Source organism: Ruditapes philippinarum, unplaced genomic scaffold (assembly GCF_026571515.1).
Source record: "Ruditapes philippinarum isolate M1 unplaced genomic scaffold, ASM2657151v2 ctg4803_1_1_1_1, whole genome shotgun sequence".
Taxonomy (NCBI): Eukaryota; Metazoa; Mollusca; class Bivalvia; order Venerida; family Veneridae; genus Ruditapes; species Ruditapes philippinarum.
In genome coordinates, this window is record NW_026853503.1 from 63,239 (window position 1) to 85,592 (window position 22,354).

At 32.0% G+C, this 22,354-nt stretch overlaps 2 protein-coding genes across 2 annotated transcripts in view; one reads left to right on the forward strand and one right to left on the reverse strand.

Moving 5' to 3' along the window:
* LOC132737077 (uncharacterized) overlaps positions 1-22,354 on the reverse strand; it is a 92,430-nt gene that overhangs the window by 62,433 nt on the left and 7,643 nt on the right. Inside the window, 8 exon segments of the mRNA XM_060724316.1 lie at positions 2,155-2,228; positions 4,628-4,763; positions 5,506-5,609; positions 6,199-6,278; positions 6,974-7,197; positions 8,155-8,297; positions 9,626-9,741; positions 11,228-11,385. Of these exon segments, the coding sequence (XP_060580299.1) occupies positions 2,155-2,228; positions 4,628-4,763; positions 5,506-5,609; positions 6,199-6,278; positions 6,974-7,197; positions 8,155-8,297; positions 9,626-9,741; positions 11,228-11,385 (1,035 nt within the window).
* On the forward strand, positions 20,724-22,333 carry LOC132737076 (uncharacterized). The gene is made up of 2 exons (XM_060724315.1): positions 20,724-21,075; positions 21,989-22,333. Exons 1-2 carry the CDS (start codon positions 20,854-20,856, stop codon positions 22,082-22,084), a joined length of 318 nt encoding a protein of 105 aa, XP_060580298.1. The 5' UTR covers positions 20,724-20,853; the 3' UTR covers positions 22,085-22,333.

A 22,354-nucleotide genomic window follows, 5' to 3' on the forward strand; every position in this document is an offset into this window, starting at 1 on the left:
TAAGATCAAAAATAACTAATACTACGGTATGATTCGCCCTCCCCCCAAAAAAAGAACTGACTTAATTTTGTTTGATTAGCATTTCAATGTTTCATATTTCATTACCAGATTATAATAAAATAGAATCATATTAAATATCAATTAAGTTTGTTTATTTATGCACTTATCAACATTAAAGTTATAATTATTTATATTTAAATTACTTATTCTAACAATTAAATTTTAAAGTACAAAATCAGTAAAATTAATGACTTTGAAATTTATTGTTCTAATATTTTACGCCATATTTTACAAAATCCAATAATCACAATTTCAAATTTTTATTGAAAAACTATTAAACAGATATCTATATTTTCTATCTTTTTGTAAAAGTCAAATTGCTATTCAGTGAAATAAAAGGTAACTGCTTAATACATATAATAGGTCTGGTGCACTACAAAGTGCACTTATGAAGTGCACTAGTAGTGCACTTTGTAGTGGGCTAGTAGTGCACATCTAGTGCACTCCTAGTGCACTTTGTGTAACCTTTAGTGTGAACTCAACTGTACATCTGACTGGTTCATATCTATAAAAGAAGAATGTAAATCTGACTGGTTCATATCTATAGAGAGAATGTACATCTGACTGGTTCAAATCTATAAAAGAAGAATGTACATCTGAATGGTTCATATCTATAAAAGAAGAACGTACATCTGAATGGTTCATATCTATAAAAGAAGAATGTACATCTGACTGGTTCATATCTATAATAGAAGAATGTACATCTGACTGGTTCATATCTATAAATGAAGAATGTAAATCTGACTGGTTCATATCTATAAAAGAAGAATGTACATCTGACTGGTTCATATCTATAAAAGAAGAATGTACATCTGACTGGTTCATATCTATAAAAGAAGAATGTACATCTGACTGGTTCATATCTATAAAAGAAGAATGTACATCTGACTGGTTCATATCTATAAATGAAGAATGTAAATCTGACTGGTTCATATCTATAAATGAAGAATGTAAATCTGACTGGTTCATATCTATAACTGAAGAATGTGCATTTGAATGGTTCATATCTATAAAAGAAGAATGTACATCTGACTGGTTCATATCTATAAATGAAGAATGTAAATCTGACTGGTTCATATCTATAACTGAAGAATGTGCATTTGAATGGTTCATATCTATAAAAGAAGAATGTACATCTGACTGATTCATATACATGTATATAAATGAAGAATGTACATCTGACTGGTTCATATATTTAAATGAAGAATGTGCATTTGAATGGTTTATATCTTTAAAAGAAGAATGTATATCTGAATGGTTCATATCTATAAAAGAAGAATGTACATCTGACGGGTTCATATCTATAATCAAAGGATGTACATCTGACTGGTTCATATCTATAAAAAAGAATGTACATCTGACTGGTTCATAATTATCTATAAATGAAAAATGTACATGTGACTGGTTCATATGTAGAAAAGAATAGAAAAGAAGAATGTACATCTGACATATTCATATCTAAAAATGAAGAATGTATCTGAATGGTTCATATCTATAAAAGAAGAATGTGCATCTGATTTCCGGGTTCATATCTATAAAAGAAGAATGTACACCTGGCTGGTTCTTATCTATAAATGAAGAGTGTACAACTGACTGGTTCATATCTATAAAAGAAGAATGTACATCTGACATATTCATATCTAAAAATGAAGAATGTACATCTGAATGGTTCATATCTATAATGTACATCTGAATGGTTCATATCTATAAAAGAAGAATGTACATCTGACTAGTTCATATCAATAAAAGAAGAATGTACATCAGAATGGTTCATGTCTAAAAATGAAGAATGTTTCAATCAGTCTCACTATAGTTTTTATCTAAGTTTAGATATAACTCTCTTAAACAGATTTCAAATAACATTATAATTTACAAAATTTAATAGTTTCACAACAATAGTAGATATATCACTGATTAGTATCCTACAGACATGTAAATGAATCTTATCGGGGTATTTTACATACATGTACAATCAAATACAACACATCATATACTTCAAACTACTGACGATCAACAACAGTAGCTATGGTATCATGAAAATATTAACTATGTTACAAGATATTGTCAAAAAGCAAAAAAAAATATATTGGTTACCTGAAAAACCTAACCAAGCTCTGTCCACTTTTAGTGAATTCATTGTTATATTGATGAAAGACTGTTCTTTTTGACTGAAAGTACAACAGATATTTCATTCAAATCTATGAACTAGTAGTCCATCAGTAAAGCCATACTAACATAATACTGCAATCTGGCTATAAACAACACTTAACATCTCCCTTATTAATCTTCACATTATTTTTTACACTATGAATAATCTCATATGTCACGGTTCAGAACTTAGGGGAGAAGATTGTAAGCAGCTGGATAGCTCAGTCAGTAGAGCCGTGGTACGGTATTTCAAGGGTCCCGGGTAAATAATGTAAATAATTTTAGTGAACAAATATTTGTTAATAATCAAAGGCACATTATGCCTCGGGAATGAATAAATTTTTGCATCTTTAGATAGAGCAAACATTAGTTTTATAACATTTATATAATGGTTTACGAGCATGTTAAATGGTTTTATCACATAAACCGCAGCACAGGAGTGTAATAAAGCCATTTATTAAAAAAGATATTACACTAGTGTAATAACACTTTGACGTGACGTCATTTGCACTATATAGAAACATAGCGTTAAAGCGCACTAATGTTAGCGTTACACTATAGGCGCATCATTGAAAAATTAATCATTTTAACAGTTTACAGTTCTTATTTTATATATGTGATAAATAGAATATTATATTCGTGTAGATTCAATACTAAATTTATTGAACTCATTGAATAAAACAATATTATGCTCGCCAGCATCGTCGGATACCCACGGCCGAACCATTAACATTTATCTACCGTGGGATTTTTTACCGATATTCAGTCGATTAGGGGTGTGTCAAAGGCAGCTATTTCATTGGCTGCCTCACGATTTCATGAGGCGATTAAAACCAATCAAAACGCTCGTTCTGTACAACGTTCGGTATTACAAACAATATTGCGACAACCATAGACGACGTGAAAAGTTCAACATCGAAAAATTAAACGATTTCAGCAAGAAAGTATAGATAATTTACTTTTACAGCGTGATGTTTTCCTTTCTGATTGATATCTGCTTGCAGAAGAACTGATTTGGCGATAGTTTTTGACATTGATTTTAGCAAAACACGTGCAACAGTATTTAACCGTGGGCGCTGCCATTTTGTTTATTATTGTTTTTTACCTCCGCTGCTGAAGAATATAGATTTGTTAAACGCGATGTCATTGGTAGATATTTTACGCACCTGTTGCTGTATATCGACGCAAATCGATTCATTTTACCCACGGTTGATTGCATGTTATGTGACATGTTTATCAATCGTGGGTATCCGACGATGGCTCGCCAGAGGCTCGCATAATATGATTTTATTCAACTCGTTCCATAAATTTAGTATTAAACTACACTCATTTAATATCCTCTATATCAACTGAAAGAAATAGTGCTGATTGTAAAATTATTTGCAATGAAAAAAGCAAACTGTAAATAAAAACTAGTATTTTGACTTCCATACAAAATACTACTAATACTGTAATTGTGTTATCTTTCAAAAGGCAACATAGGCAAAAGATGATTCAGATAATTGTCCAATCAGTAACCTTCTAGAAACTAAAGCAGGACATCAAAAAATAATAAGTTTTTTGAAAAATAAAAATTAATGCATTTCTCTGGCATAATGGACCTTTAATATTTTATAATAAGCGAAACAAGCAATTTAGTGAGGTAAATTACACTGAGAGTCAAGTGCAAGTATATCTAACAATCATATTATCAATGAAGATACAGACTTTACTGTTATCATATCTGTAATATAATCTAGATAATGTCAAATAACTACAACAAAGTTACTGAGTTCATAAAAGGTAACTGGGTAAATGTCCTTAAAACAGCATGCCTTTAGATTCAGGCTAAGTTCATGAAAATTTTGAAAATGTTATTAAAAGTAAAATTTTGTTGTGTGAACAAAGAAGGTAATTTACATATTACAAACGATACTTACAATCCACCTTAAAAAAATATATATGTCAAAATATGCAAAAATAGCACTTACTGCATTCAGTCACGCAGTTGAAATATGGTGATAAATAGTGCAAAATCAGTCATTAATTGCACATAATAGTAAATTATTACTTGAATTCTGAATGTTTTCACTTTTCTTAAAATCTTAGTACATTTTTCTCAAGTTTGAATTTCTTGAAATATTTTGTATCATCTGGAGGCATGCAGCTTTAATAATAATTTTACAATTTTATGTTATGTATATCAAAATAGCTGTGGAAATTTCTTTTCTCTGCAGAATGTAACAAAATTTTCATGGTGTAATATAGGTATGGGTAATAATCAGTGCCAAAATTAATGGTCTAAAAAAACCTCTGATGAAACCCTGTGACAATATACTTTGATCCAAAGAAAGTTATAAAAAAAAAACACAAAAAAAAACAGAAACAAAACTTGCAAGGAAATATTCATACACTGCATTTAATTGAAAGGTGTATTTACTTATTTATAATAAGCAGTGTGGCCCCTATACTCTCACAGTAAGTTTTGGCATCAAACCAGGTCTTTTTGGCTGTATCTACAACATTAGGATCGTAACATCTGTCTTGATTCTGTAACCAACCTGGTGGACACACACCTGAAAATAACAAAACACATTAACCCTTTAAAGGCACATTATGCCTCAGATGCTTTTTCTTTTTTTCTTTAGAAATTTGGAAAAAAACGAGTTGAGTTTTATTACATTAAATAATATGTTTCAATAATAGTTAACAGCATTTTAAAGATGCTTATCGCCTGAATAATAATGCAATGAATGGAATTGCTTTGTCATCAAAGTAGCAAAACTTTCACTTCCAGCAGGTGTCTAGTGCCATGTGGCAGCTGACAAAAGTTTCCTGTACCTAATTCTAGTGTTGTTATAATTTTCTGGTCCTTCGGATTCATTGATTCCAACATTTTTAGGGGGCATGAGGGATGTTACACTTTTTATTATCCCTTATGTGCAGACTCAATCAAACCATGTCTGCAATTTTCATGTTATTTTGTTGTGATTAATGCTTTCAAGGAATCACCCTTTATCCGATTTTTTCCATACAAAATACCAAATCACTAAAACTGTATTAATTGCTAAAAAGAAACAGAAGTAAAAGATGATTTAGTTAACTGGCCAATGAGTAACTTTTTGGACACCCAAATAAAGGCTTTTCAGAAAAGAAGATAAAAGCAATTTTGGGGCATAATGGGCCTTTAACCTATGGAACCAATGTGATCAGCCTTTCAGAACCAGCCAATCAGATTCCTAAAGATTTCTGAATCAGTTTTCAAACCAACAATTCTGAGTACTTAAGTAATCTATATACAGTATCATACAGACTTACCGAGAGATCTATTACAAATAAACTTGAGTTGGGTATCACAGACATAATTCCTCCATGCCCAACCATCTATAGGAGAAGTTGCTGCACATGTAGAGCCATTTTGTCTATAAATAGAAATGATGTAATAGTGATAATAAAAAACATCTGAATATAGAACATGTATATGAAATTCTTTGTTCATAAATTTGAGATTTTTTTTCTTTTTGTTTCATCAATGTATGAGGGAATAACATTACCACTGGGAGATTTGTAGTGAACATTGTTAAATGCCACATTTAAAGGGATAACATTGAGGTGGGGTTTTTTTTACATAAAGGAACTGGATTTTTTTCTTCAGATTTGTGTAGTCCATTAAAATGTTAATGGAAGTCTGAACTAATCACTTCTGTGCAAATTTTCAGATCATTCCCTCAACTATTTTTCTAGGATATTCATTTTTACTGTGCAAATAATTGACCAAAAATGAAAAGCTTCAAAGCAGGATAAGAATTGCACTTACCTTTAATTTAATTTTGAGAATATTTCTGTATTATTCTTTGCAGATATTTTTATTTTAGATGCTTCACTTGACCTATACAACATTTCAAACTTTATAGATTTTTTTTTTAGCATTTTGAGGTCAGTGATCTCCGAGCTCCTTTAAGTCTAAAACTTTAGTGAAATACACATGGTGCACTATAAAAAAATACTTACAGAATTTGGTTACCATAGGCGTACCATCTTGAATACCTCATAGTATCATTATTGATCCATCTCCATGTTCTTGGCTGAACCTTAAATACATCAAACAATCCAAAAATCCATGCTGTGACCTTTACCTTCAAGGTAGTGACCTAAATGTTGCACATGACACACGTCTCAATATGGTGATCACTTCTGTGAAAGTTTTAAAATCCAACTTAAAATAACGATGTTATGGGCCAGACACAATTTTGCTGCAAGGTCATGCTGTGACCTTGACCTTCAAGGTAGCGACCCAAATGTTGGGCGCGACATGTCGTCTCAATATGGTGATCATTTCTGTGAAATAGTTTTAAAATCCGACTTCAATTAATGAAGTTATGGACCGGACACGATTTTGCTGCAAGGTCATGCTGTGACCTTGATCTTCAAGGTAGTGAACCAAATGTTGTGCGCGACACGTCGTCTCAATATGGTGATCATTTCTGTGAAATAGTTTTAATTTCCGAAATCAAATAACAAAGTTATGGGCCGGATACGAATTCCGGACGTCCGTAAGGACAGACGGACAGACGGAAGGATGGACGACCCGACGACTAAATGCTCCCCCGAAATTTTTTCGGGGAGCATAATAAAACAATATACAGGTAGATCTACCACTCTTTTTTTTTTTTATAGAATGACCCGTCTATGGAACAGAATACAATCTTTTTGTTTTTTTTTTTTTTTTTTGGTCACATGCAATGATGTACATGTATAAGATAAATTATATAGAGTTTATACATACAGTATCAGAGAGTCCTATCCAAGCCACGTTGTCTAATGTACGGCATGTTATAAGACTATCAAGGCTCCTAAGTTCATCGTAGTTCTTGAACAGAGTAAGATCCCCTTGGTTAGCTTGGCATGTTAGCCTAGCATTATACCAGGATTGAGGGGTGTCAAAGAATTTTAGACATCTACCGTCACGGTACTGCCACCCATCTGCCAGGTCACATAGATCTAACATAGCTGTAAAGGGGAATTTGAATCTTTAATTACGGAAATTTAGACTTGAATTTAATATTCAGTAAATAAAATAAGAAAAATTAAAATAAAAGAAAAATTAAAATGAAACAAGCACAATTTTCATTCAGATACACAATTCAATTGTAAAAAAATCACTTTTTAATTCTCTGGCCTTGTATTGACAAAGAACAAATCTGGGTCAGGATTATTTTATTTTGATGTTTATTTTATTTCAATACTTCAATATGCAGCTTTAATCTGTCTGCTTTTAACTTAATGGCATCTTGCTGTTACACAAAAAACACTTTTGTACATCATTTTATAGTAATAATTAAAAACTGCTTATCAGGAAAACCTTCACCTTTTTCAATGAATTGAGAAATAACAATTCAAAATATTAGAAGTATACATTTCTCAAATATTAATCCTACTTTTAATTAAATCAGTATCACGATTTTTGTTCCATTAAAGTAGTCTCTATAAATTCAATTAAACATTAAAAATATTGTAGTAATAGACTTTTGGAAAGTATTAAAATATGAACTGTGATCCTTATAGAATTTCTGATTCTCACAGGGACTCCACTGAGGTTTTTTTGACAAGATGGGACTTGAAATAATTTTTTCGAGATTAATCTTCCATTTTATGTAGGTCAAGACACATACCCTGTGTGCACAACTTCAAATAATTTGTGAACTCCATTATCAAAAAAATTATGAAAAATGACCCTTAATTGAAAATAGCGTTGCAATGCTTTTCACTCAAATCGGGCGAAGATTGGCAAACAATATGATTTTCAATTTATTTCTGACTATATTTTTTTGCATATTATCTGCTTTTAATGTCCTGAAAGATGATCTTTGAAACAAATCAAATATTTTTGGTTTAGTTTTTGGACTTTGGATCTTAGGGGGGTCCCTTTAAACTTATGTGTACATGGGATAAGGGTAGTTTATATACCTTTGGGTCTAACACATATAGTTCCCCAGCCATCTGTACATCTTCTAGCCTGTATAGTACCAGTATCAGGCTTGTATGGGATCAAACCTGCACATTTATTGGAATTACTATTCCGGTCTCCTTCCTTTTTTCTATACCATGGACTGCAAATTAAAACATTTATTTCATAGAAATGCAACATAAAATAAGGATAAATACATACATGTACTTTATCATTAACATATCTTTGAATTAGTCGTTTGATGTTTTCAGTCAAAGTTTTAGCAGTAGTTTATGAAAACATTAAATGTACTCATGGTCACCTCATCATCAGCAAAGGGCTGGGGATACAATTGGAGTTGGTGTTGAAAGTTAACCATCGATCTGGATCACAGCAGTCTAAAGCCACTTTGCACACCAAAGTACAATTCAGCCTACATAATGTTTCTGAGCAGGCTGCCAAGCAATTTTCCAGCAAAAGTTGTCATTTCTTTCCAAAGGAACTGTGCCAGAGCATAGGTACAGTGGGAATGACTACAGAATTTACTGAAAATGTACCCAACCATTTTAATAAGCATGTACATTATACTTAAACTGCCAAAAAATTAGAGAAGTTCTAAATAAGATCATCTGATGCTTAGAGCAAAAGGAAGAAGCTAATTACAGCCAACACACACATAATGTAAATTGTTTACCAATCTTCATACTGTATACTCAAACATTGTATAAATTGTTTACCAATCACTATACTGTATACTCACACATTGTGTAAATTGTTTACCAATCACTATACTATATACTCACACATTGTGTAAATTGTTTACCAATCACTACACTGGGTACTCACACATTATGTAAATTGTTTACCAATCACTATACTATATACTCACACATTGTGTAAATTGTTTACCAATCACTATACTGTATACTCAAACATTGTATAAATTGTTTACCAATCACTATACTATATACTCACACATTGTGTAAATTGTTTACCAATCACTACACTGGGTACTCACACATTATGTAAATTGTTTACCAGTCACTATACTATATACTCACACATTGTGTAAATTGTTTACCAATCACTATACTATATACTCACACATTGTGTAAATTGTTTACCAATCACTATACTATATACTCACACATTGTATAAATTGTTTACCAATCACTATACTGTATACTCAAACATTGTATAAATTGTTTACCAATCACTATACTATATACTCACACATTGTGTAAATTGTTTACCAATCACTACACTGGGTACTCACACATTATGTAAATTGTTTACCAATCACTATACTATATACTCACACATTGTGTAAATTGTTTACCAATCACTATACTATATACTCACACATTGTGTAAATTGTTTACCAATCACTATACTATATACTCACACATTGTGTAAATTGTTTACCAATCACTGTACTGTATACTCAAACTTTGTATAAATTGTTTACCAATCACTATACTATATACTCACACATTGTGTACATTGTAAGGTGTACCATCCATGAATGTCCATCTCCTGTTGATCAGTTGCAGATCTGTCCAATACAGGATCCTTGCACTTTGTGCTAATAGATTGGTCATCCATTGCTAGAAGTAATATGAGAAGTATTATTATCTATGACATTTTAATATTTCCAAAATTTAAGTCATTCATCAAAAAAAACTTAAAGGAACTCCAATGATGTCTAAGAGCCTAAAAACATACTATTTTAATTTCTTATATAGATCAAATGGGGCACTAGAAACAGAAAGATATACAAAAGATAATTAAGTAATAAACTCAGAAATAAAGTGAAAATTGTATATTTTGCTATTCTTATCCCGATTTTCAAGAGTGTAATTTAGCTTTGCAATGCTTTTCAGTTTTTGGTCATTTTTCACAATGAGAAATAATTATTCTTAAAAAAAAAACAGAGTAACGGAATGATCTGAAATTTTGCACACAAGTTACTGTTAATTTCGAAAAAATCATTTGCAATCCCAATATGTCAGTAAAGTCCCTGTTATATACATCATAAAATTGATTATCAATTCCGGTAATTTTTCATTAAGTAAATCAATATGATGACTATGTTCAAATAATGCTGGATAGGTCATTGTATTAAGTTCCACATCTGAGTAATGCAAGTACGGGATAGGCAGTGATATTAATTATACTCTTTGGTAAAAAGCATATTTAATCAGCAATGTTTACTTTAAGCAATAAATGTAGTATAAATGTGCCTAACTATTAATACTGAGTTATTAAAAAAATATCAATGTTTTAAAAATAATGGGTGCTCCATGTTAATAATTTTTGATATAAATGCATATTTTACTTAAAATTCATCAATAATTTATAACAAACTTAGAAAATCACAAAATCTAAGAAAAAAGATAGATACTAAATTTAACGATTTTTAAGTACACATATATCTATGCTTAAAAAGTTTTCTCCTTCATAATGTCTTTAATCTGTAACTAATATCATATCAACTTATTTACTGTTCATCACATACCTGTGCCGCTTTTGAGACTCTGTAAAACTGGTAATGCACAACCATGCATATATTTTGACAGAACATCACTTGTGTTATACAAACATAGCGTTAAGACACGCTAAATGTTAGTGTTATACTATAGGCGCGTCAATGAAAAATGTAACTTTTCACTTTCAACAGTTTTAATTTTGGGTATGTGATAAAAAGAATATAATAGTCATGAAAGTTCATTACTAAATTTAATGAACTCGTTGAAAAAAAAAATATGCTCGCATATAACATAATTTTATTCAGCTTGTTCAATAAATTCAGTATTAAACTAACACTCATTCAATAAATTATTATTGAGCCGCACCATGACAAAACCAACAATAGTGGGTTTGCTATCTGCATGGATCCAGACCAGCATGCCCATCCACGCAGTCTGATCAGGATCCAAGCTGTTAGCTATCAGTTTCTCAACCTGTAATAGGGTTTGTAAGCAAACAGCATGGATCCTGATCAGACTGCATGGATGCGCAGGCTGATCTGGATCTATTTTGGTCACAAACGCATTATGTTGATTTTGTCATGGCGTCACTCATTTAACTTACTAATTCGTCAGTTGAATGCCATATCCATAACGTAGCATTTCTAGAAGTACAGGCATGTTCTAGATCACGATGATTATATCTATCAACGGAGACATAGTAACAGTTGTCATAATACTCGTACCATCCAGGTTCACACTCCCCATATATACATGGTAAAGCTGAAATATAAAGGCCAAGGTCACATTGCGTTTTATGTAATACTAGTACTTTGGATTTCGAGTTACAGAGAGTCAACTGTATATTGTTTGTTCATACAAATTGACTAAAATAGACCATGGTCAAAAAGTGTGTAAGCATTGATAAGAATATTCACAATTAAGACCACCCTGTAATTAAGACCACTTTGGTCCAGTCCCGATGGTGGTCTTAATTGAGGGTTTTTACTGTATATATTTGTACAGCAAATCGAGGGTTCAAAGGTAAAAGGTTATAACTGCCACTTTCGCCGAAATTGACTTTTTATGTTTTTTATAATGTACTTATTGTCCTTTATGTCTGACGAAAGTATTATATAAATATTCAATCCTTATAAGGGCAAAAAATAAAAAGTATTTTGTAATAACTTCTTTTCTACAAATTATTTAGGGGTAAAAGGTTCTAAGTGTACTTATTACCTGTTGTTTACTTGTTGTTTCACATGTTGTGAAGAATCTGTAGTGGAAAAAGGTTTTAACTGATTTTATCACCTTTTTCCCCTGACATAATGCTGCATTCATACAGTTCACAGGCACTATCTGTTATCTCTTTTCCCACGAAATTTATCTTTTAGAATTAAATGCAACGAGAATATAACCGAATATGAAAGACAGAAAATATTCAGTACATACTGGTCAATGGGTGATTACATAAGTCAGAGGCAATTCATTTGTTTCCATGTTGCCAATAAAGAACCAGAGAATGCATCTAAACAGAGAACAAAACAAAGACCTATTTCGAATTCGTTTTTCACACAGGTAGAAAAGAGGGCGTGAGGGATGTTGCACTTATTCATTATCTCTCATGTACAGACTCAATCAAACCGAGTCTGCAATTTTTATGTAATTTTTTTGTGATTAATGCTTCCGAGGGATCACTTTCTTTCCTGAATTTTTTACTAAAAACTATCGTTGTCGGTTCCAAAACAGTTGCAAACGCAGTTAAGCACAAAGTGGCAGGGTTATATGTTGGAAATGACAAGATAGGGAAAGCTGTGCCTGGAAATAAAACCACGGAATATCACAGATCATTTGTAAAGAAACACAACGAAAGCTTTCCGACTGTTGAATCACACTACACACGAAGACCCCAACAGGAAGTATCTAACGCAAGATTTAAATATAAAACGAATATACTCACTGTATGTAGAACAAGAGCTGTCCGTAAGACAGCGCGCTCGACTTTTTTATTGCTTGCCAATAAAAAAAGTTTTTGCAGTAAAAGGCAATACAAGAATCTCTGTATTTTTAAAGTGAACAATGGCCATGAGCATTAAGATATTTAGTGAAGAATTATTTTATTATGACATAATTTATGGTAAAGTGAACAAGTGGATAGGAATGAATTTTTTTAGATTTTTTAAGTTTTTTAGTGCTTGCCTATAATACAAAACATTGACAGTTAAGGGCCATAATTCAAATAAAATCTTTGACAGAATTACCTTCTCCTGGACATGTTTGGGAATCATGATTGTAAACAAGTATTCCAACTTTCAAATTAATATCTCAAACAGTTCAGTCAAAAAGTGGACTGGTACTAAAAACTTAACCAAGATTCTAAGTCGATAAAAGGCCTTAATTTTTAAAACAAATCCTTGACAGAGTTACCTTCTCTTGCGTACAGATGGGGGTAATGATGTGAAATAGCATTAAAAGTTTCAAAGCAATATCTCAAAGGGTTAAGGCAATAAGTGGATTTTACCCATATTCAATGTATTTTCTAAGTCAAAAAGGGGCATAATTCTGTCAAAAACCTTGACAGAGTTATGTCCTCTTGTCTGTTGATGAAGGTCGTGATGGTAAACAAGTATGGTCAGTTTCAAAGCAATACCTCCAATGGTTTGAAATAAAGTGAGGTGGTACAAAAAACTTAACCAAGCTCAATACACTTTCTAAGTCAAAAAAGGGCCATAATTCTGTCAAAAACCTTGACAGAGTTATGTACTCTTGTCTGTAGATGGAGGTTATGATGGTGAACAAGTATGGTAAGTTTCAAAGCCATACTTGTAATACTTCTGAAATAAAGTGGGGTGGTACGAAAAACTTAACCAAGGTGTGACGCCAACGCCGACGCCGACGCCGACGCCGGGGCGAGTAGGATAGCTCCCCTTTTCATAGAAAAGTCGAGCTAAAAATGCAAAGGACAAAATAGAAAGTGTGTTTCAGAGGCTGTGTACAGAATCATTTTTAGTACAGAATATAACTTTTTTTTTCGTCCTAAGAAAGATCAATGTCCACTCTGCAATCTGTATGACACTTTGAGAATAGAAGATAGACTAGATGAGGCAACAAAAGCAAAATATCAAGTACAATAAGTGACCAAAAGAAAAAAAAACAGTGCAAGAATGCAAAAATCAGCCTATTAAAAACGCACAAAGAAAGATCCAAAGTTTTCTGTGTCGGCATTTGATATCCAGGCTATTTTGAAAACACCACTCAGTTTAATTGGTGATCTTCGTTACAAATGAAAACTGTGTTGTTGCAATTTGTCATTCTATGAACTGGGAAATGGTAACGGGACTCTGTTGGATGAGACACATGGGGAAACCAGGCTCGTGCAAAGTAGGAACTTTTGTGTACCAGAATTTTGTATGTAACCTCTGTTGCAAGTAAGACATCTGGTATTAAAGAAGTGACATTATATAGTAATGCATGTGGAGGACAGAATTTCAATCAGTTTGTTGCAAGTTGCTTAGTTCACTGTGTCCAAGATATACCTCACATCAATGGTAAAACCACACATTTCTTGAAATTGGCCATTCATTAATGGAATGCAAATTCCATACATGCATCTATCAAGCATGCAAAAAGCCTTACAATAGTTCATGTTCCATCGCAGTGGGAAACAGTTATACCATAAGCACGCCGGAAGCAACCATATATTGTCGTTCTAATAAAATACAATGACATACTAGATTACAAGTTGTACAAAGAACAAAACTTTGGCTCAATGAAAATCGATGTTGATGGTGAATGTGTTTATTGGCTGAATATATATAAAATACATATTTGATTTAGGGATGGATAAGGCTTATCCGGTGAGCTAGAAAGTGTATCTTGGCGAGCTTAAGCAAGCCAAGATTCACTTTCGCAGTGAACCGGATAAACCTTCTCCAGCCCGACATCAACCATGTATTTGTTTTATCCTGCTTTTAATAATGTTTTTAGAATAATTAAATGGTTTCATTCTTCTTTTTCCCCGATAAAATAACATCTATAATTTATGTAGTTTTGTTTTGCTGCTAAACATGTGACGTTATCAAATGACGTAATGACTGGAGATAGATATAGACAAAAATACAGTATTGTTGTGAGCTATGGTTTTGTGGTTAGTGAGTTCAAGGCAGTAAGGTTAATGCAGAAGAAGAACAGAAGCAAAGAAAAGTCTCTTAAGGCTCCACGAAATGCTATATTATACAGAAAAGCTTCCAATATCTGCTGCAAAAGCTGATTTGATGTCACTTGTTGCCTCTGGAACAATTATGAAGGAGTGCGAATCATACTATGAGTCATTGCTATGCAGCAAATCTATAAAAGACAAACTTTCAGTGCCTTCTGTTAGTGAGAGTGAAGAAGATGAGTGGAGGTCATAGAATAATTAATGACAAACATTCACATTTTGTGACATGAAACAGTAGCCTTTATTTACTTAACTATGATATGGGTCACTAATATCCTTAATTGCTGATGTCTGGGGTCTGTTTGACTTCAGTTCGATTATATACCAGAGAACATTCAAAATAAATGAAATTTGTAAACTTAGATTTTAGTGCGTATTTTCGTAAACTTTTTAGTTATTAATTTATTTCTGTAGAATCTAAATATTGAGCAGGTACATATTTCATATTTCTACGAATGAAAAGTGTTAATTTTGTGTACGAGTATTAATATGCATTGTGTTAATTACATTACGTAAGGTTCTTCAAAGTAAGGACATAATTGATAAATTTGCAACAGTAACAATTACTGCAACATCTAAATTTTTCAGAGGAACAAGGCTATAACTGCACTTATAACCTTTTACCACAGTTTATCTCTAACATTTATTGCTAAACCTTCAGAAGTAAAAGGTCGTAAGTGCAGTTATTACCTTTTACCGCTCAAACTTGTAGTCTTGACAGGATCTAAGTACAGTTATTACCTTTTACTTCTGTAAAATGATATTATTTTGATCTTAGAACTTTAAAACAAACTATAATTACAGTGTTTTATCAGCATCAAGCAATGTAAACTAAACAAAATATGATCTAATGTAGTCAACAAATATGGGAGAATCAAAATTGTTATAACAATATTACGGAAAATAAAGTTGTATTAAAAAAATATGTTTTTTGCGTTTTTCTCGAAATCTTGAAAATGGAAGTTATTACCTTTTACCTTTGAACCCTCGAAATTCAAGTTACTTTTCATATAATTATTATATTAAATATAATTTTATTAACCTTTTAGGGGGGGAAATTTGTTAGCCCCAGGAAAATTCCCAGGCTTTAATTGGGATAAAATTATATGGCACTTTGGGGAAAAAAGAGAAAGAAAAATGAATGAAATACTGACTTAATATGAGTCATACATATTACAAACTGCGGGAAAAACTCTCACATTTACAACATTGTTGAATTTGTTCCCAATTCAAATGTTACAGGATTGAAATCCCCCATCATTAAAGAACATTGAAAGTCATCTGACAATAGGTGGCATACATGTGAACTCTTCCACTTTTAGCAGGAGACTCTCACATTCTGCAGCCATATTTTCAATGATTTTTCTTGAAATAAGGGGTAGTTTCACAAATTAAAGAAATCTCATTATTTTTGATGTCAGAACGTCTTAATCTTTGTTTATTGCAAATTCTAAAATCTCCCTCCTTTGAAATAAAACCTCCCATTTCATCATTGAAAAAAGTTCACATGTATGAGGTGGGACTGTTATCCTTATTATTTTCTTAGTATTTTGATGTTTAATCTATTTCAGTTCTTGTTACAATAAATAAAAAAAATTTCACTATTAGTTTACACACACTGAAAAAATTTCCTGCTTTTTAAATCGATCGCTGCAAATATGGCATATAAGTATGCTTTATAATATGACATTTCAGTTTAATTCATGTGCTTAACCATTATGTGTAAATCTTTATTTCACATTATTTCTCAAAAATGTGATAATAGTTAGTAAATACGCGAATATACATCAGTCGGGGGTATGCTAGTCCAATATTGTTTTCCAGCAGAGATCCAAAATTTAAAGCCTGAAAGCTAAAAATAGCATATGGTCTTGGAAATATTTTCTGATTGGTTAGTATATACATGTAATAAATAATCTCCTAAATCAAGTGACTCCTAAATCCAATGTTAAAAATCTACAAAATTTCTCCATCACATGATAAAGTTATACAATGTATAGAGAATTGTTTTATATAATGTAGTTAAGAAAAGTTTATATTTAGAGAAATGTTCTTGTTCAAGAATATTCTGCAATGAATTGTAATATTCTAGATCCCCAACATCATCATGTAGAGTCAGTGTTACTGTACTCGCCTGTTGTCGTATACTTTTTAAAGGAAAAATAGAAAATTATTTCTTAGTTCAAAATTCTTCTTATAACTAATATTATATTGAAAATAAATACTTTGCCCTGAACATAACATTTCTATCTTAAGTAGGTCATACTTCTAGGTGCGCTAGATTAGGAATGGGCCAAATATAATAAATAGTTGGCTTCACAGGTTCCGCACACAAGGTTTATAATTTTTATGAAAAAAGTTTATTTTATTTTAGTTTATGTTCCAACTCATTCAATGCTGTTTTTTTAGAAAACCGGCAATTCATAAGAAAATGAGCTGCCAACAGATGGTAAGACACACATTGCAATATATTATCAACAAAATATTCAAATGTCAGAAATATTTCAATGAAAACAGCATTGAAGTAACCGAAACTGGTCCTGTCCTGGAACTAGTTGCTTGACTGTTTTTATAGTGGGGAACTTGCCTTTACAAGATCAATTCTGGACTGAAGCCTGGTTATCCCTGTGTGTTAATAATTTATCCCTAATGAAACCAAACACCAGACAAAATATCTCTCCTTCATTGAAAGACTTCGCATTTTCATTATTTTTTTTAAAGTTTTTGCTAAAATTACATTTATTGGAAAATTTGATATTAATTCATTATTTAAAAAGAAAAAAATCTGTATTTTGTAGATCTAATTTAATTTTTATATATCAATATTCGGAATGACAAATGTTTTCTTTGGATATTTTTCTTCTGAGATACACCGGACCAGTGCTCAACCATTATTTCCAGAAATCACATAAAAACTCTTTCAAAATCAACATGAGGGTCATGATGGCCCTGAGGTCGCTCACCTGTATATAGGCCCCCGGAGCGAGGCCAGTTTAAACTCAGGGCTTTTATTTGAACAAACTTGGAAGACACCCATTAGAAGATGTTTCTTGATGTTAAGTTTTTACTACACACATACACAGACACTTGTTTAGAAGCGAATATAAGGCATTTATAATGACATTACTCCAGTATATACTATAAATAACGTGTTATTTATAGTATATACTGGAGTAATGTCATTATAACGTGTTATTTATAGTATATACTGGAGTAATGTCATTATAAATGCCTTATATTCGCTTCTAAACAAGTGTCTGTGCACACAAACATGGCTCACAAAGCGGAATCACCTTAAAAAATAGACAATATTGCCATTTGGATTGGATTCCAGGAAACTGGAAAGGCAATTTTATTGATCCTGAAAAGTCCTCACGAATGTAAACTACCCTGTAGCACAGAATTTACCATGTCATGTTAAACAGACCTTTTACTGGGGTCTGTTATAGGCTATTGATGCAAGTGGAGTTCTTCAAACAAAGGGGAAGAACTCGCGATGTATCACTTCAAAACCTTAAATGAAATCTTTATTTAAGAGCCTACACTTAATTAATATTAGTTACTGTACTGCATGGCAGAAATTTCAAATTTTTAAGATTTTTGCACACTTTCAACAGAATTTTCTCATGTAAGGTATATCTTAGCTAATCTCTTATATAAACATGAAAATTAACTGATAACAGGGGTAGAGAACAAGTTATGATGTAAGTTATGGAACGTCAAACTGATATAAATTCAAATATTTGAACCTATCTCTTTGCGAAACGAAGTCCAGCTCGTGCATCTATATAAATAGTTAAATAACGGAGCTGAGATTAAAACAATTAAGGGGGTGCGATGGGATGTAAATTCACAAACAGCTTAACGAATATGTTTTTAAATAACGAACATTTAAATTTTACACATTGGCAGTATTAATAATTTCAGAGTGGCCAAAATTCGATATTTTTTCAAGGAGCCTTAAAATTCTCCACTCGGTAGCTACAATAATGTTTCCGAACGCAATTAATGAGACAGTGATGTTATCTAATAGAAACCCACCATCATTTAATTCATTTGTATTTTAAGTCGAAGACTTTGCAAATAATGCTCGATTTCTTTTTTTATTTTACCTATATTTAGTTATATCTCTTTTAAATTTAAAGTGACATTATGTCATGGTGGGGTGAAAGGGTCAAAGTTAAAAAAAAAACTTGAGATTTTTCCATTTTAAGTTTCAATTTTAATGTAGATAATAGTCCAAGTGTATAATCAATAACCCACATGAATCACAATAAATTCGAAAGATATCCTTCAGAATATTCGTTACGTTAAGGTCCCTTTGATTAAAAGAGTGGAGCAAGCCTTTTATATTTCAGGCAATTTATCATATTTATCCTTGACATTTTTCATAATCATTATTGTTCAATCGCCTTTATAATAGTCAATCTTTTTAAATATTTAGTCAATTAAACTCAACACCACAGCGAAAATAATGAGCATTATGTAACTTTAAAACAGCGAAGAGTGAAATAATAAATTTCTGCGCATAAATTTCTGCGCAAACTATTTAATTTTCAGACACGCGCAAGTACGTATATAGAGAGGGAGCCCAGTTTGAATATCTCTCCAATTTATTTATTTCAGATTCTATTAAAAATAACCACTGTTGTACAGCGTTCACCGGAAATAGCCCCAAACGAAAGTAAAAAGGTGAACGTCGAGTTCACTTGAGGTAATGTTTCAACTTATTTCTCCATCATAACTTAATCAATTTTTTCCAAACAAAATACTTTTGTGAAGCTGAATATATCTGGTTTTAGAGCAGTATTTGCTTTTTTCTGCAAACTGAATACTTTTTGTTAAATTGGCGATATATAAATTGTTGCTTATTTGTTGACATTTGCAAATGATGTTGATATTTACAACTAAATCAAGCCCAATTAAAATTCTTATGAGTTAGTATCTCAAGATATCTGTGGAGAATGATATAGGAGGAAGTCAGGCCAACTAAGGATCTGTTCAATATCATTTGCTGAATCTCACACTCTTAACTTTTTAAACGTAATTTGTTGTAATGTATATTATATCTTTTTATTTGGAAAATAAAGGCAAATCGCCAGCAAAATTGCTCTTATTGAAGTGTACTGACATGCACAGCTCTTAGACTATACTTATCATTGTTTAAGACCAATTATACAAAACTACTGTAAAGTTCTACCAATCTGTATAATATAATAAGGTCTACTGAGTTTCATATTTTCCTATAAACTCAAAGTCTCATATAAAAAGTTGGCTAGCGCATGAAAACGGCTTACTTGCTTACGTATATTTAATTTAATGTTTCTTTTTTATCCTTTGAAAAATATTAATTTTTTTCACTTTCCGATCCCTGCTCCCTACATCGATTGTTATTCCTTCATCAGCGTAAATGCATTTTCATTCATTTACCTACTACAACCCGTACACTCGCTAGCAGATTTCCATCTACACCACGTACACAACCGTGCTAGGCAAGACTGTTTTTCAAAAGCAGCTCGAGTTGATGGGTGGTCGCTCAAATACAAGTAGAGGGAAGTCTTTATTTTGTACCAAAGACGTATTTTGACAAAGAAAATGCGTTTTGGGCTTGATTTAGTGTTAAATATCGACATCGTTCGCAAATGTCAACAAATATGCTAGAATTTATCGCCAATTTAACAAAAAAATATTCAATTTGCAGAAAAATTGCATATTCAGCTTCACAAAATTGTTTGGTTTGGAAAAATCGATTAAATTATGATAGGGAAATAATATAAAACATTAACACGTACACATTTTTACTTTGTTTTCGATGTTTTGAGAGGCTATTTCCGATGAACGCTGTACAACAGTGACAACTGTAGAGTAGTTCAAGTAGTTTAAGTAAATACACATTAGACGTTCCATAAACACAAGCCACTATAGGTGTCCAGCGTAGATTAAGTTCTGATTATTGAACCGTTTAACTGACCACGATATTAGAGGAATTTAGTTAACATTAGATTATCGAGACTGGAAAAAACTGACAAAAAATGGCGAACACAAAGGCAATCGTTGAAGGTAAAATCGCTGGGAAGAAAGTGATGGTGTTTTCAAAATCGTATTGTCCATACTGCAAGCTTGGAAAGAAAACAATCGAGGCTTACTTGGGAAAGGAGTTAAATTCAGATGATTATGAAGTATGGGAGATTGAAAATGAAAGTAATTGTGGAGAAATACAGAGTGTACTTGGTAGCATTACTGGAGGCCAAACTGTGAGTGTAGCCGCTTTCCTTTATTTCCTTATGTTGGTTCGAAGCCTGTTTTTAGACGTTGTATTTTTTTATTAGTATTTTTGTAAGAGGTATCACGCTGACTTTAAAAACGTAAATTGTTCTGCATATCAATGTATTTATTATTCTGCATATCACTTCATTTATGGCTTTAGAAAATGCATGGATAGTCGAAAACTTAAATAAGACGGTTCAGAAATTAAATTTACTTGTTGCATTATGCGTGAATATGAATATTAATTCTGGTGTGTCAAACCAAATGTACATTTGAGCCGTGTCACGACAAAACCAACATAATGGGTTTGCGACCAGAATATGGATCCAGACCAGCCTGCGCATCCGCGCAGTCTGATCAGGATCCATGCTGTTCGCTATCAGTTTCTCTACTTGTTATAGGGTTTGTAAGCGAACAGCATGGATCCTGATCAGACTGCGCGGATGCGCAGGCTGGTCTGGATCCATGCTGGTCGCAAACCCATTATGTTGGTTTTGTCGTGACGTGTCTCATTTGTATTTGTAAGATTGTACATTTCATATACATTACTTACATAAAGAAAATGTTACAATTCCTTTGTGCAAATTAACATGCTTTGACCAACTACATGTGATCTTCTACCAGACATAATTGTTGATGAAATTATATTATATTTAGATTATTTTAAATTTTACAATTTCGTGTTTCATGACACTTTCAACGCTGGATAACTTAATTTAGTTCGGTGGTAACGACGAAACTAAAATAACCGACTTTAACAAAATTGATACTGAATTTATTGACATAACATCTTAAATACAAGTGTAGAAGGTTATAAATATTGTAATCGGATTATGTACTTGTAAAGGTTAGGATTAGAACACTTATTGATTGTACGTTAAAATCTATTTTTAAACACAGGTGCCCCGGATTTTCATTAACGGCAAATTTGTTGGCGGCGGATCAGAGGTTCAAGCTTTGGATCAAAGTGGGGAACTACGAAAACTGTTGTCATAGTAACAGATGGGCAACGTGCAAAGTCAAGGGGAGAAACAGAAATAATAGAACTTTCGAAAATGAACTGTTAAAAGTGTGTAATTGTAGTTAGATAAATGTATTTATATGTACGTATGTGTTAAACACTATTATAATTGCAATTGTCATTTTTATTTAGTTACTTTATCATTTATTTGTTCCAAAATGTTATCTCTTGATTATGTTTTATTTCATTTCATTATTTCATATAAATTAAAATGATGCAGTATATTTGTTTGGACTTTTGAAAGA